We start from the raw sequence: 15,807 nt of genomic DNA, 5'->3' as shown, positions 1-15,807 counted from the left end.
CTGCAAATGCAGGGAAGTGACTCCTTCACCACAAGGAAGATTCCTTCTTCTTTCTGGCGCAGGCTGACGATGGGCTGTCCTCAGAGGATGCACGACCGGGGAAATGTTGCAGTTGCTGGAAGGAGCTGTGGATACAACGTTGCAGGAGGTGTCTTGCTCCTTTGATGCAGCTTGTCGGGTCCTGAAGCGTCCAGATGCAGTTTCATGTTTGGTGATGCCAGAGATGTTTTCTAATGCTAGAAGGGTAGGCAATTCCGAAAAAATGTGCATCCACAACAAGTCATACTAATATACAGTATTTCTGGGTGACACAGAAAAGAAATCTTATATCAAGAACCTAAACACAGAAAGGGCAAACATATTATCTAAAAAGAATGCCTGAGAGTACATTTTCAAGATGTGCCAAAAACAGTGGCCACAATGTCAGTTCTTTTCATACAATTCACTTCACTGGACAAGACAATGCTTGGATGTGCTCACTTCTTATCAATCTATGCATAGTGACCACCAGTAACATTTCATTGATGATATCCATCAGTACACTCAGTTCACAGGTAGCCTTGATACAAGTAGGAATGCGATCAAACACTGAGTTTGTTGGTTTAGGGTCTCGGTTCACCGAGGCCCCATCAATTATAAATGTTTCCCTGGTTTAGGGAATATAGGGCTATAGGGAATAACCGTCCAGTCCTGGGAACATAGGGTCCTTTTATGCTGTTTTTCTCCAATTCTGCGGACAAATCCGCGGGCTTTTTTCACCTACTTAGATCTGGTGAAAAAAGCATGAGGGGAGGTTTGGAGGTGGATTTGAAGGTGGACAGAAAGAGGGCCAGGGCAGGCCAGGATTAGGGTAGGCATGGGCAAGCGTTATCTGCTCTCCCCATGGTGCTGCATGATGCTGGGCTTTGCCCCAGCCACATACTAATGTTCGAGCAGCAGTTTCACTAGGTTCAGATCAGCCCATGATGAAACTGGACAAGGTGGCTCAGGACTCGGAATTAGCTGGTCTAGAGATAGTAGGCTACTTGTAATTTCTGGAGCAGTATCCCACCTGAAATTATTTAACACTCTGAGTGGGGTAAAGCAACTCATAACATATACATTTCTTTAAAAACACTGTTATAGAACGATCTGCAAGCACATGGAATAGCACCCTCCACATTTGTACGAACTATGCACTAGTTAATAATCCCAGTACTAATAATAGGCACTGAGTGCTTGTACTCTGCCATAATAAATATAATGCATTTGTGCACAAACATGTCTGAGGTCCTTTGGATTGAGTGGAGCATAGGTTACACAGCTTATTTCCCTGGCAAGGATACCAAAGCTCAGCACTAGACAATATATTGTGCCATGCAGCTGAACATCACAGAATGTTTCCAGTGTTTTAGACAAGAAGGCCACGGTGTAACCTAAAAGCTCCACCCAGCTTTAGTTGAACTTTGGCGGGATTTGGAGGTCCTAATGCACCCCACTGTCACAAGTATTTCATTAGGAATTGCTTGCCACACACATTAACCCAAGATGACACATAAAGAGAGGCTCATATCAGTGGCTGGAGTGTTCAAAGCTATCCCAATGTGGGCTTGATTGACATCAGAGGGCACTTATGTGCACAACTTAAAAATAAGCCAAACTTTTATTTTGCACCTAGTGAATAAACCAATTTTATGAATTGTATGCAACAGACGCCTAAGCATAACTACTTTCCACAGGGATGGGCTCGTCTGGCTTACAAACCGCAAAATACAGTCTGGTTTTAGAATCACCAACAAAGGACAAATACATACTAAAATTCCTTACGTGTAAATTGTCATAATAAATATTTCTTGTGGATATCTTGAAAACATGACTGGATTCAACTATTCATTCGCTCAATGTGCCCAATTTTCCAAGGAAGCAGCCTCTAAAGAGAACGTTTCCAGAAATAATCTGTCCCATTCTGCAAAGACAATAAAATTGCCAGTTCTAAGTTTTTGCTAATTTAGTTACAGAAGGATACGGAGCGTGTCATGCATTCCTGTGTCCAGACATTCTCTAATTTCTTCGAACTCTGGTCTCAAACCTGGCTGCTGAAACAGGTCTTCCTGTAATTAAAAAGAGAGTAACATAAATCAGTGTTGGACCAAGAACATCATTAAAACACGAAAGATCTTGTAAGTGCCTAGACAGCTGGACATACATCTAAGCAGTGCTGAGCAAAGGAGTCATCTTTGCCCAGTTGCAAAACTGTATGAATATACATACTTTATAGACAAAAGAATATACATGGGATTCAAATGGTGCCTTCATCAAAACAACAGGCCTCCCACAGCACTTAAGATGCTATCTTGTTTTGCTAATGAACTTAAAAACATCAGAAGTGCCACGATGGACACACAAAGAATCAGCAAGAATCGAATAGGCCTCGCACATATTAGGGCTATTGGCTTTGTCAATGTGTTTTAGCAATGTTGTTCACCAGCATGGCTACTGTTCAGCATGTCTAAACGTTAGAGGCATAGAGCAGAGTGGCATGAAGTGGAATGTCATACAGTGCAGTGGCACAGTACGAAGGAATAGAGTGTCAGAGAGTGGTGTGGATTGTAGTAGAGTGTTGTAGAGTTGAGTGCAGTATAGTGGATTGGAGTAGAGTGGGAAAGAGTGTAGTGAAGTGCTGTAGAGTGCAGTGTAATAGAGAAGAGTAGTGTGTTGTGGAGTGGAATGCCGTAAAGTGGGGTGGCGGAGAGTGGGTTGAAAGAGTGAAGTGCAATTAGGTAGAGTGGGTGGGATGGCATGGAATAGAGTGGAGTGTCACAGAGTGGAGAGTAGTAGTCTGTGGTAGACTGAAGTAGTGTGTGGCAAAGTGAAGTGCTGTAGAGTGGCGTACAGTGGAGTGCAGAAGAGTTTCAGAATAGAAACACAGAGTAGAGTGGAGTGGTACAGAGTGGATTAGAGTGGCATAGAGTGGAGTGGCGTAGAGTGGAATAGAGTGGCATGGAATAGAAAGGCACAGAGAATAGTGGAGTAGAGCTGGAGTGGAGTGTCATGGAACAGAAAGGAGTGGAGTGGTGTAAAGTGGAATAGAGTGTCATGGAATAAAAAGGCATAGAGTAGAGTGGAGTGGAATAAAGTAGAATAGAGTGTCATAGAAGAGAAAGGCATAAAGTGGAGTGGAGTAGAGTGGAATAGTGTGTCATAGAACAGAGAGGCATAGAGTAGAGTGTTGTGGATGGAATGGCATGGAGTGGAGTAGAAAGGAGTGGAGTGACAGTGAAGTAGAGTGGCATACAGGGGAGTGGTGTAGAGTGGAGTAGAGTAGCATACAGTGGAATGGTGCAGACTGGAGTAGTGTGGAGTGGAGTAGACTTCAGTGGAGAAAAGTGCAGTGATGTAGATTTGATTGGCGTGGAAGGGTGTGAAGTGGCATATCATGGAGTGGAGTAGAGTGGTATACAGTGGAGTGGCGTAGAGTGAAGTGGAATGCCACAGTGAAAAGTAGAGTGGGGTGTCGTGCAGTGGCACTGAGTGGAGTAGAGATGTGTAGAGTGGAGTAAAGTGGGGGTGGAATGTTGTATAGTGTATTGGAGTAGAACTTGGCACAATGCAGTCGCATGGAGCAAGACAGAGTGGAGTGTTGTACAGTGGAGTGTCATAGTATGGAGTGGAGGGGCGTATGCTTGGTGAGGTAGCACAGGACCAATACAGTTCAATTGAAATTATCATTACATTTGCACAGACTGATTATCCTATACAATCCACAAATCACAATGTGTGAAAATCACCAACACCTAGTGTATTGATTTGTTTTGGCCATATTAAAATATTTGTTTCAATAACACTTCAGAATTACCAAGAAATGTGCTTCATTTTGTGTTTCTAATTATGATTAACTCTGAAATATTTATACAGTTCATGTACTGCCATTACAATCTGTTGTGTGCTAGAAAAAAATAATCCTTCAGCCTTTCCTTTCAACTCCCATTACCAAGCAAGATTGTCACATAAATCCTCTCAATTTGTAGTCAGATAAAGAAATGTAAACACCAGCTACCTCAGGAAAACCAAGTCTAACAACTGACCTTTGTCTTTGAATGCACAGCAAATGTGACAAAATAAAAACACTATTTAAAGGCCTGCTTATTGCCCATTTACTTCTGAACTCCACCATGGTTATTTTGGGGGTGGTTTAACCCCCATGCCACCAATCCTGAACTTCCAGCGCCTTTGGCATGGTGAGAAATTTAGAAAAGGGATTATTTCATTTATGCTGTTAGTAAAAAGTACTGACCAAAATAAACAAGCTTGTAGACAGAACACTGCTCCTCACAGGCATGCAAGATTGATGAGGTGGTAGAATTATTCAAGCACAAAGATAGGAGGCAGGACACCTTTTCAAAGAAATACAGAACATTTACTGCTTCATGGACTAGCATACAAGGGAGACAACTGAAAACACATGTACTCTTGTGGAGTGACTGACAAAAAAGAAAAAATAGAGTTCCCAGAAAGTGAACAGTCGTGAAAGAATACAAGGAGGCAGTCATATAGGTGGTAAACTGGCTATGCTCCACAAAAGAGATAAAGGCATACTGGACAGCCTGAAACAAATAAAGCCAGCAAATAGAAAGCAAGCAAATGTGAGTTACAAAACAGAAAGTCAGGGTGAGTAATGAGTGGAATGCAATCCTGTCAGGAATAAGGCTGTGCGCAGTCCAGGTCCCGCCCGAAACTCCCCTGCGCGTATTTGCGGCACTTCCTGCGCACCACTTGTCATCCCTTCCTGTTCTAAAAGTGGCCATCAGCATCGTCTGCCCTGTGGTAAAGCTCATGTAGCTGCAGGGTCAGGACATTGATGGACAAGATGCACTTATCAGTGCTATTCTATGAAGTGACTACAATTCCCAGGGTTTCAGAGGCAGCGGCCATCTTGGGGTGTGGCAGGCCTATAAAGCCCAGCCACATCCAAGCACCTTGCTCACTATTTTGAGGACTTCGATGCAGTCAGACCTCATGGGGTTTCCTCTGAAGAAGAGCAGATTTCCTGCATGGCAGATTGACAGCAAGTCAGAGTATCCTTGTTTCCATGGTGATATCAGATACGAGTAGGTCGTACTCGTAGCGGTAAGGTCTTGATGAGCCCAATCTTGAAGGAAGTGGTTACTTCCAAAAGCACAGCGCCCCTTAGCACAATGACCAAAGCGTTTCCAGTTCTAAGAGTAAAGCGGCCTTGGCGCGACGATCAAAGCGCTTCGGATCACAGGAATGAAGCGCCCCTTAGCACAACGAACAAAGTGCTTCAGGCCACATGTGTAAAGCGCCCTTGGCATGATAATCAAAGTGTTTCAGTCCACATGAGTAAAGCGCCCTTGGCACGACAATCAAAGCGTTTCAGTCCACACGAGTAAAGCGCCCTTGGCACGACAATCAAAGCATTTGAGTCCACATGAGTAAAGCGCCCTCGGCACGACAATCAAAGCGTTTCAGTCCATGAGTAAAGCGCCCTTGGCACGACAATCAAAGCGTTTCAGGCCACATGAGTAAAGCGGTCTTGGCACGAGGATCAAAATGCTTTAGTCCACATGAGTAAAAGCGCCCCCTTAGCACAACGGGCAAAGCGCCTCAAGGTACAAGAGTAAAGCGCCCTTGGTACGACAATCAAAGCGTTTCAGGCTACATGAGTAAAGCGATCTGGGCACGAGTATCAAAACGCTTCAGGCCACATGGGTAAAGTGCCCCTTGGCATAACGAGCGTAGCGCTTCAGGCAAAGCAAGTAATAGCGCTCTCTGGCATAATGAAAAAGGCGCTTCATGTATGTTGAGCAAATCGCTTCATGAACAACAAGCAAGGTGCTTATGCCCAATGAACAAAACGCTTCAAGTTCAATGAGTAAACTTTCAGGCCTAGGTAGTAAATGTGAAAACGTTTCAGAGATAAGCAAATGATAATGTCATTGTTTTTTGGGAAACATAATATGTGAGATACATATTTAAGTCTTTGAGAGTTTCTAGGCTTAGATCAAAGGTTTATCTTATGAATGCATAATTGTTACATGATTGATATTTAGAGTATGACCATAGTCCAAAGCTCTTGCCATCACTAGGTTTAGAGGTTGCAGTTTGTTCTTGTTCCATGATTCAAAGAAGGGGCTATGCTCAATTCACAAAGGGTCTCAATCTGATATCACGGAGATGCCTTTATTCAAGAGTCTATTGGTGAGTTATACTGTTATGAATGAATGTATGCATATTTGTTCTAACCGTTTCTTTTCAGATCCCTCTCCCTGCAGTTCCCTACCCTGATTCCCTTCCCCCCACTTGGCATCATCATAGCACTGTGCCATAATAGCCTTCTGAGTTGGTGACGCCGGGAGGTGGGCCTTTTGTTCAGCAGCGTGCAGATCCAGAGGAAAGGGCACTGTGACAGAATAGTGAGCCCACGAGTTTATATTTTCCTCTTGGTCTGTACGTGAGCTGCGCAAAATGGCCACCTAAGACATCCTTATGCAAGTAGTCACTCAAATGCCAAGGGATTTGACAGACTCAAAAAATGTTACAGCCTATTTAGTTAACAAAGTAACCCAGTTACAGAGTAAGGTGGATGATTCTGAATCTGAGTCTCGTCCGACACTTTCCACACCTACTAACATAGCTGTGAACGTGCCGACACAGATTCCTCTAGCTGCACAAGAAAGATTTTCTGGGGACCCCAATAAGGTTCAGGTTTTTCTCACACAGGTGGAATTACATTTTACGTGTCGTGCCAGTGCCTTTCCGGACGCACAATCTAGAATTGCATTCCTTATATCATATCTGAATGGTGATGCAGCTACTTGGGCAGTGCCATTAGTCCGATTAGACAGTCCTCTTTTGTATAATTGGCGTCATTTTGTAGAAGAATTTGTAAAGGTATTTGACAGGCGCGCAATATCTATGTCTGCAGACAAAGAGTTACTAGAACTACGTCAAGGAAACAAAGATTTGATAACGTATTTGTCACACTTCAACCGGTTAGTAGTGGAAACCGCTTGGCCAGAGGAAAATAGGTCAGCAGTATTTTATCAAGGGCTGAAAGACTAACTGAAAGACGTATTGGCCCAAGTTGAACCGCAACCGGAAACTTGTACTGATTTAATTAATCTAACCCTGCGGATAGATCATAGACTCTCAGAGAGAAAAGGAGTAAGGAAAAAATGGGAAAACCCCAACTGGCGAATGGAAAGGTCCAGACACCTTCAGTTGTCCTCAGATCCTATTATAGAACCGATGGATATTGGAACTGTTCGCCCATCATTGACCAAAGGGGAGAAAGACGTGCAACGAAGAAATTGACAGTGTCTGTATTGTGGAAAGAAGGGTCATTTCGTAAAGGAATGTCAAAAGAAACCCAAAGGTAAAACTGATCCAACATTTGTGACAAAGAAAAAGATAGCAATTGCTTTGGACAAGCCACAGGAAAACTAAAGTGCCCAAGAAAAAACAAAGGGGACCTCTTGGGCAAATTGACAATCCCTTCAGTGTGTTCTTGCACAAATCGCTATGTCAAACATTTTCAAGTTTTAGTACAACTGACTGTACAGGGAAAAAGACATAGGTGGTCATTCCAACCCTGGCGGTCAATGACCGCCGGGTTGGAGGACCGCAGGAGCACCGCTGACAAGCCAGCGGTGCTCCCAAGGGCATTCCGACCGCGGCGGTAAAGCCGCGGTCAGACCGGCAACACTGGCGGTCTCCCGCCAGTGTACCGCCGCCCTTTTGAATCCTCCAAGGCGGCGCAGCTAGCTACGCCGCCGAGGGGATTCCGACCCCCCCTACCGCCATCCAGTTCCCGGCGGTCCGCCCGCCGGGAACTGGATGGCGGTAGGGGGGGGTCGCGGGGCCCCTGGGGGCCCCTACAAGTATTTCACTGTCTGATTACGAGCCGGCATCCTCGTGGGAAGGGAGTTTTTCCCTGGGCTGGCGGGCGGTCTTTTGGCGACCGCCCGCCAGGCCAGGGGAAAAGTCAAAATACCCGCCGCGGTCTTGCGACCGCGGTACGGTATTTTGACGGCAGGACTTTGGCGGGCGGCCTCCGCCACCCGCCAAGGTCCGAATGAGGGCCATAATGTATAACTTCTAATTGATTCAGGGGCAACAGGAAATTTTGTGGACCAACAGACTGCACTAGATTTACATATACCCAGTGTCAAGAAAAAGGTTCCTGAAGTTGTTTATGCAGTTGATGGTAGTGAATTGGCAGGAGGCGCCGTTACTAAACAAACCTCACGAATACAAATGAATTGCAAAGATGATGAGAATCTGAACCACTGTGAGATAATTTGCTTCAATATAATCCAAGCACCCCAATATGGTTTTATCTTAGGAATGCAGTGGTTAATGTTACACAATCCATGCATAGACCTGCGCAACCAGGTTTTGAGTTTTTCTTCTTCTCTTTGTTCAAAAAAAGTCTTCAACCAAGATGAGACAAAGAAGGAAATCTTCAACAATCTATTGCTACTGCAGTCGAGAAGGAAATGGAGCTGCCACCACAGTATTAGAATATACTGACGTTTTCTGTGAAAAGAAAGCGAGCTCCTTACCACCTCACAGGCCATACGACTGCCAGATCGACCTTGTACCAGGCACCAAGATACCAAGTTGTAGAATCTATGCATTATAAAATCAAGTCATACGAGAATATCTTGATCAATGCCTAGCCAACAGGCTAATTCGGCCATCACGATCTCCAGCGGCTTCTCCACTGTTTTTCGTCCCCAAAGCTAATGGCGAATTGAGACCTTGTATTGACTTTAGAGCGATAAACAAGATCACTGTTAAAAAAAAAATATCCACTACCTCTCATACCAGTCTTGTTACACCAGGTGAAATCCGCTGTTATTTACACCAAACTTGACTTACAAGGTGCTTATCACCTAGTTCGAATTCGAGAGGGAGATGAATGGAAAACGGCGTTTAAGACTCGTTATGGTCTCTTTGAGTATCTAGTGATGCCGTCGGTCTATTTAACGCTCCAGCAGCTTTCCAATATTTCCTAAACGATGTTCTGAGAGAATACCTCGACATCTTTGCCATTGTTTATATTGATGATATATTGATCTATTCAAACAATGAAGAAATACATGAAGAACATGTAAAAAAGGTATTACAAACTCTACAAAACCATAATTTGTTTTGAAAATTAAGTAAATGAGAATTCCATACCAAAGAAGTTGAATTTTTGGGAGTCATTTTAACACCTGACGGCATGCAAATGACTGAAAGAAAAATTCAAGCAGTATCAGAATGGCCCATACCAAAATCAGTACGTGACATCCAATGTTTTTTGGGTTTTGAAATTTTTTATCGACGCTTCATCCATCACTTCTCCCAAAAGGTGGCACCAATTACCAAATTGCTAAGGAAAAAAGCCGTCCTTAACTGGTCCCAAGAGATCGAGGAAGCATTTCAAGACTTAAAAAAGGCTTTTACTTCAGCTCCCATTCTAGCTCATCCCAATGTGGAGGAACCATTCATTGTGGAAGCTGATGCATCCAAGGTCGCTGTTCTGGCCATCCTATCCCAACGTCACTGAGAAACTGGACAATTGCACCCCATAGAATATGTGTCAAGAAAACTGAATGAAGCAGAACAAAATTACACCATAGCAGAAAAATAATTACTAGCAATTCGCAATGCTTTCAAGGAATGGAGACATTATTTATTGGGAGCAAAACATACCATAACTGTGTACTCTGATCATAAAAACTTACAATTTATGAGCTCCGCCAGACTACTAACTCCCAGGCAACTGAGACGGATGCTATTCTTTGCAGAATTTGATTTCCTAGTGACTTTTAGACCAGGAGAAGATAATCGTAAGGCTGACGCATTGTCTAGGCAAGATTCTTCGATGACCCATACTGAACAAAAACCCATGCCTATTATAAAGCCTTCAAAAGTGTTGTGTTTAATAGCAGCGGAGAAGTTCTTTGATCTTATTCGTAATCATTTTCACATCACCAAGTGGCAAGAGTGGTTACAGCAAGACACCAAAAGGTCCATTCAACAAGGCCTACCTCTACACGAATCTCGAGTATTCCTGCCCACTGAGGAGTTAAGAGAGACAGTTTTTTATTGGTTGCATAGTCATCCTCTGGCAGGTCAGCCAGGTCCTCAAAAAACACTAGAACTCATGAAAAGGTATTTTTGGTGGCCTACATTTGTTCATGACTTAAAACAAATGCTACAATCATGTGAAGTATGTGCAAGATGCAAAAGCGAACATAACAAGCCCAACGGTCTATTGATACCGCTACCTGTTCCCAATTATCCATGGGTACATATATCTATGGATTTTATTACTGGTATTCCTCAAGGAAAGCAATTTACAACCATTTTAGTGGTGGTGGATAGTCTTACCAAATATGCTCATTTCATTGCCTGTAAAGGTCTCCCAACCTCTTACACCTCAGCAACTATCATCTTAGAAAACATTGTTCACCTTCATGGACTTCCAAGAGTCATCCTCTCTAATAGAGGAACACAATTTTCTGCACGTTTTTGGTAGCAATGGTGCAAGGCTTTATGAATTGATTCGACTTTATCCACTAGTTATCATCCACAAACGGATGGTCAAACAGAGATTAAACCAAACTCTAAAACAATATTTACGATGTTATGCATCAAAGTCTCCTAAAACATGGCTGGATCTTTTGTGGCTTGCAGAACTGGCTTATAACAACAACTCTTACCACTCTTCAATAAACTCAACTCCTTTCTATGGTTTATATGGGTGTCATATGCACATTTTGCCAGTTACGCTACCTGTTTCTACTCAAACCACTCCAGCAGTCATGGACATGTTAACACATGAAAAAGATACATTCACAATTGCACACAAATCTACACCAAGCAAAGACAACATTTAAAATGTAATATGACAAAAAGCACCAGCCTGGTCTTCAGTATACAGACAAAGATAGAGTTTGGTTATCCACGAAAAACTTTGTATTAAAAAATAAAAATATGTTTCATCCAAAACTCATAGGGCCCTATGAAGTTCTGCAACAAGTGAACCCAGTAACATATAAACTAAAATTGCCATCGTCCTTGAAAATTCAAAAACCTGCTTCGCCCTCAAGTGTTACACAACCTGCTCCTCTATTAGTTCAAGGTCATTGGGAGTATGAGGTGCGATCTATCTTAGACTCCAGATATTGTGGGTCTTCCCTTTGGTACTTAGTGTCCTGGAAAGGATACGGACTGGAAAATGACTCCTGGGAACCTGCAATACATGTCCGTGCACCACGTTTGGTGCAACGCTTTAATCTCCTCCATCCTGATAAGCCTGTGCCATACGCAGATATGGTGGACGTATGTTGATGATGAATGAAAATCTGATGCTTTTCAAGTTCTAGGTAACTATTAAGTTTGAAATTAACATGTGCAAAAGATGTCACAACCATAGAAATGATATCATTTTTATTAATTAAACCACAAACACTCCAGCTTATTGGACAAATTTCTACCAAACCTCAAAAGTACTTATTACCTCATAGGGACTGAATGCATCCCATGTATGACGCATACAAATCATTTCATAGATATCTGTGCTGAAAAAATACATTTGAGCTCTCTCTACAACTTTTAAATATCCAAACTACTCTTTACCTAATTTCATAATTTTGATATACATGAAAATAATCCAGCAATCATCAAATTTGGCAATGAATGATGATACTTGTCAAGGGTATATTAAAACAAAATAAAATGAGATTATCATAGCTCCTGGTCGTTAGCTTAACTAGTTAACAATAGACATACATACACCATTGTAGTTAAAATGTGACAGTCCACAGCACAGAATATCAATAGTATTCATGATTCCTCTACACATTAGTTTTCTTTAATCCTTCCAGAGCATTACAAAGGATGTAAAAGTGTACATCTGACATGTATAAGAATGAAGCTGTGCCATTTAAATCGATCCCTAAAGAGTAAGCATATCCTTCTCATGTTCATGAAAACATAATATGTAATTGGATCCAAAGTAGCACTTGATGCTCATCATAGTCAGTCTCTTGTATTAATTGTCTTTCACCCTAGCCTTCCTGTATTCCTATCCGGTTTTGGTCCCTGTAACTGGGGGGGGTCCTTGCAGGTCAGGTAGATTTGATAAAAAGAGTAGAAAGCAAGCTGCACAGGGGTGCATTTGTGTAGAGGTATTCAATGTGTAAAAATGACTGATGAAGAGAAATGGACAAAGTGCATTAATAAGTGCTATCTGAGAATTATAGGACGGAAGATATTCCATTGCCTGTGAGAAGTGCCAGCATCTCTCCAGGAGGCAAAATTAGCTTGAGGTCCCACACAAGCTAGAGACCAGGTAAGTGCTCCCTTTATTGTGCCTCCATACCTACATTACATATACCACTGTGGATAAGGAGACCGATGGGCAATCACTTTGGTTGCATTTTTTTATGCACAATTCTATCATTTTGCAGCACGTCTGTAAGTCTGTTTGCATTGCGGATGACCAAGGAACCACAGTGGGAGGTAATGGAGGTGGAACAAGTTAGCCTTGAACCCTTTGTCAAGGACAATCCACGATGTCAAACGTTTACTGGAACCAAAAATCGATTGTGTGACAATGGAAGTCAACTTCTTGAGGGGTGATGTTCTGAAAATGGGCAACAGGGTGACAGAAACAGAAAAAACAGTGAAGTCTATGGCGGAAGATGCAAAGACACTGCAGGGTACATATGAATTAACTTGGCAATCATGGAAGGGCGATTGAGGAGGAATACTATTTGAGTAGTGGGCATTTTTGAAAGTGCAAAGGGACCATGCTCTAAATTTTTCTTGGAAGACTTTATTCTGAATAACCTAAAGCCATTTGGAATTTCCAGGTTATTTTCAATAGAGAGGGGGCACAGAGTCCCATTCCCTCTCCCACAGTCTTGAATGCAGCCAAGAACACTGATCACGAGGACCTTTGGTCACCGAGATAGGGAAGCTATCCTTCAAGCAGCCCCACAGAGAGATCTCCTTCGGCATGAGAATGCAACAATGCAAATATTTCCAGATTTTACACTTTATTAAAAATGTCCCTATAGCAAGAGATAAAATACATGATGATGTTCCCAGATAGACTATGAATAATAGTAGAAGAATACGTGGGACATTGGCATGTCAGAAGAGGCTTGGTACTGACTGAGGGCTGGAGACCAGTCCAAGATAGGAGGCTCAAAAAGGACTCTGACCATCCTTGTGGTATTTGGAGATTACAGCAAACAGAGCAAGATAATCCTGACCGAAATGGAGAGGTGACTGTGGAGATGGATAGACTAAAGGAACAGGATGAGCTGTGAGACAGATTTTGTCTGCTGTGAGACAAGAGAGAGAAACTGTGCTACGTTGATTTGCAGAGGGCCTCCATAAAGTCCCATTGAAATATGAAGGCAAAGTCAGTGAAAGACACTTGGTAATGGACACACCTGAGAAGGCGAGGCAGGCACTCTGCAAATTGGGGGTGCAAGTAGTTTGGAACCTGTAAAGCAGGGCAACGGGGGATCTGGGTAAAGATAAGCAGTGTTATTAAGACACCTAACCAACATAGAAGGACAGGTGAGAATCAACGTGCCACGAGGGAAGAGAAGGAAATGAGGTAAAACAGGAGATATCCGTTTAATAGAACAGAGACACTATCTGTTTAATAGAACAGAGACACACGAAGAGACACTGATGGCTAACACGACTACATTAAAGTTGATATCCCGAACACCACTGGTCTGGGCAGCAATAAAAAAAAAGGGGAGTGGTTATGCCACTCCTCAGTCAACATGAACCAGATGTGGTAATGGTATCAGAAGAATCATCTAAAAGGTAATAGCTGTAAAGTGCATGAGAGGTCGGCTATACTTTTTTATCCACTCGTGATATACTTCTAACTGGAAGAGAGTAGGGATTCTAATAATAAAAAACCGTGCCCTATGTTCCCCAAAAATGTGGGTAGACTTCTCTGGAAGATGCGTAAAGCAGACAAGAGTGTAGGGTGGTGAGACAGTGAACTGGTGCTCAACCTAAATACCACCCAAGTTACACTCCTTAGTGTTACAAGAAGTGAGTTCTTGGTGTCTGTAATTTCCAGGGGGTATCCTCGTGCGGAGGGATGCCTAAATATGGAAGCCAGTGAAGTGCTAGACAGACAAATCAAGATCAGAAAGGGAAAGGAAGGGTCCAGCTGCCACAGTTCTTTACTCATAGCTTTCACCAAGGGAAAATTGCAGAGGCACAACACGTGGCCCTTGGGAATATCAGGCCACTCACCATATGGGCCTTGCTCAAAAGAGGAAAAAGTGAAATAAGAGATGGATGACACATTGATTCACAACACCTTGAAAATAGGGAACTTACCGAGAAACTGCATAATGCAACAGATCAATACTTTGCAGAGAATGTAGGGGCAGAAGATTTGGATGAAACACTCTGGGAGGCATATAAGATGATAATAACGGGGAAGGCAACATTGCTCACTGCAGGAGAAAAACAAAAATAAAAGAGTTAAGATGGATGTGATAGAAGAGGAGATCCTTGGACTAGAGCAGGCATTTTGCTCAAATCAGAGCCAGGAAATAGGGCATCATCTCTGTCTGAAACAACAGGAATACAGGCGTACTGCTGAAGAGGACGCAAGCACCGATTTCATGGCCTTACAGCACAGGCTAGATGAAGCAGGTAACAAATCAGCCAAGCTACAGGCCTGGTTGGTCGTAAATAACAAAACAGGAACTGGGTATCGGAGGTGAAGTCACCCTCAGGGCAGAAGTAGCAAAAGCTATTCCAGACTATTAATGATGGGTGTATGCTGATTTTTCCAAGGATGTTAACTTACCACAGCTTTCATCCGAAAACAAACACTAAAGAACAAGTTACTTACCTTTGGTAACAAACTATCTGGTAGAGACATAGGCCCTTATGACGAGTTTGGCAGGCGTTGGAGGCATCCCGCCAAACTCGTACTGCCACTGGACTCGCGGACAGAATACCACCGGCCCTATTACGAGTTCACTGCAGGGCCGGCGGATAAACAGGGCCTTAACACTGACGCAGGCTTGTAATTGAGCCGGCGGCAATGTGGTAGTGCGGCTGGTACAGCAGCACCCATCGCGCTTTCCACTGCCCGTTATTCGGCCAGTGGAAAGAGCGACTGGGCTGTCCATGGGGGCCCCTGCTCTGCCCATGCCAAGTGCATGAGGAGTGCAGGGGCCCCCATGAGGTCCCCAGGACCCCCTTTCCGCCAGCCTTTGCTTGGCGGGCTGCCACCATGCAAAGGCTGGCGGAAAGGGAACTCGTAATCCCCAGGGCAGCGCTGGTGGATTGAGATCCCCGAGACTGTCTGGCTGTCGGCTGGCTGCAACCTGGCGGAGTCTGTGGTCCGACCATGGCGGCTCCGCCACGGTCATAATGTGGAGGCCGGACCGCTACTTTGTCGACGGTCCGACCTCCACCGTGGCCCTGACTGTCTCATGACCGCCAGGGTCGTAATGAGGCCCATAATCTAGTTGCAGATTCCTTACCTTTCCCCCAGGCGTCAGACTGGATCTGGAGATTTTTCTACGATCAGTACCCTTGTGCACCGTCAGGTGGCGCCGGTAGACTCTGTGTCCGTTGTTGGCAACAGCAGATGAAATCAACACGGTGGTCAGGGGATTGTAATCAAGCAAAGGGACAGGGCCGAATGGTATGTCTATGGAGGTGTATAAAAGCATGGCCAGTAAGCTGACAACTCACATGCTTCATATGTTTGAGGAGGCGCAGAGCAGGAGACAGCTCTCATATGAT

At 43.6% G+C, this 15,807-nt stretch overlaps 1 protein-coding gene across 3 annotated transcripts in view; it reads right to left on the bottom strand.

The window, feature by feature from the left end:
• Nucleotides 1–15,807, bottom strand: part of INPP5B (inositol polyphosphate-5-phosphatase B) — a 738,051-nt gene that overhangs the window by 121,097 nt on the left and 601,147 nt on the right. For all 3 annotated transcript variants that reach the window (XM_069223977.1, XM_069223978.1, XM_069223979.1), the window contains one exon: nucleotides 2,006–2,090. In XM_069223977.1, the coding sequence (XP_069080078.1) occupies nucleotides 2,006–2,090 (85 nt within the window). The remainder of the gene's footprint in view (nucleotides 1–2,005; nucleotides 2,091–15,807) is intronic.

This window comes from Pleurodeles waltl, chromosome 3_1 (assembly GCF_031143425.1).
Source record: "Pleurodeles waltl isolate 20211129_DDA chromosome 3_1, aPleWal1.hap1.20221129, whole genome shotgun sequence".
Taxonomy (NCBI): Eukaryota; Metazoa; Chordata; class Amphibia; order Caudata; family Salamandridae; genus Pleurodeles; species Pleurodeles waltl.
The sequence above is the reverse complement of the archived record's forward strand: the minus strand, read 5'-3'. Positions and strand labels throughout refer to the sequence as shown.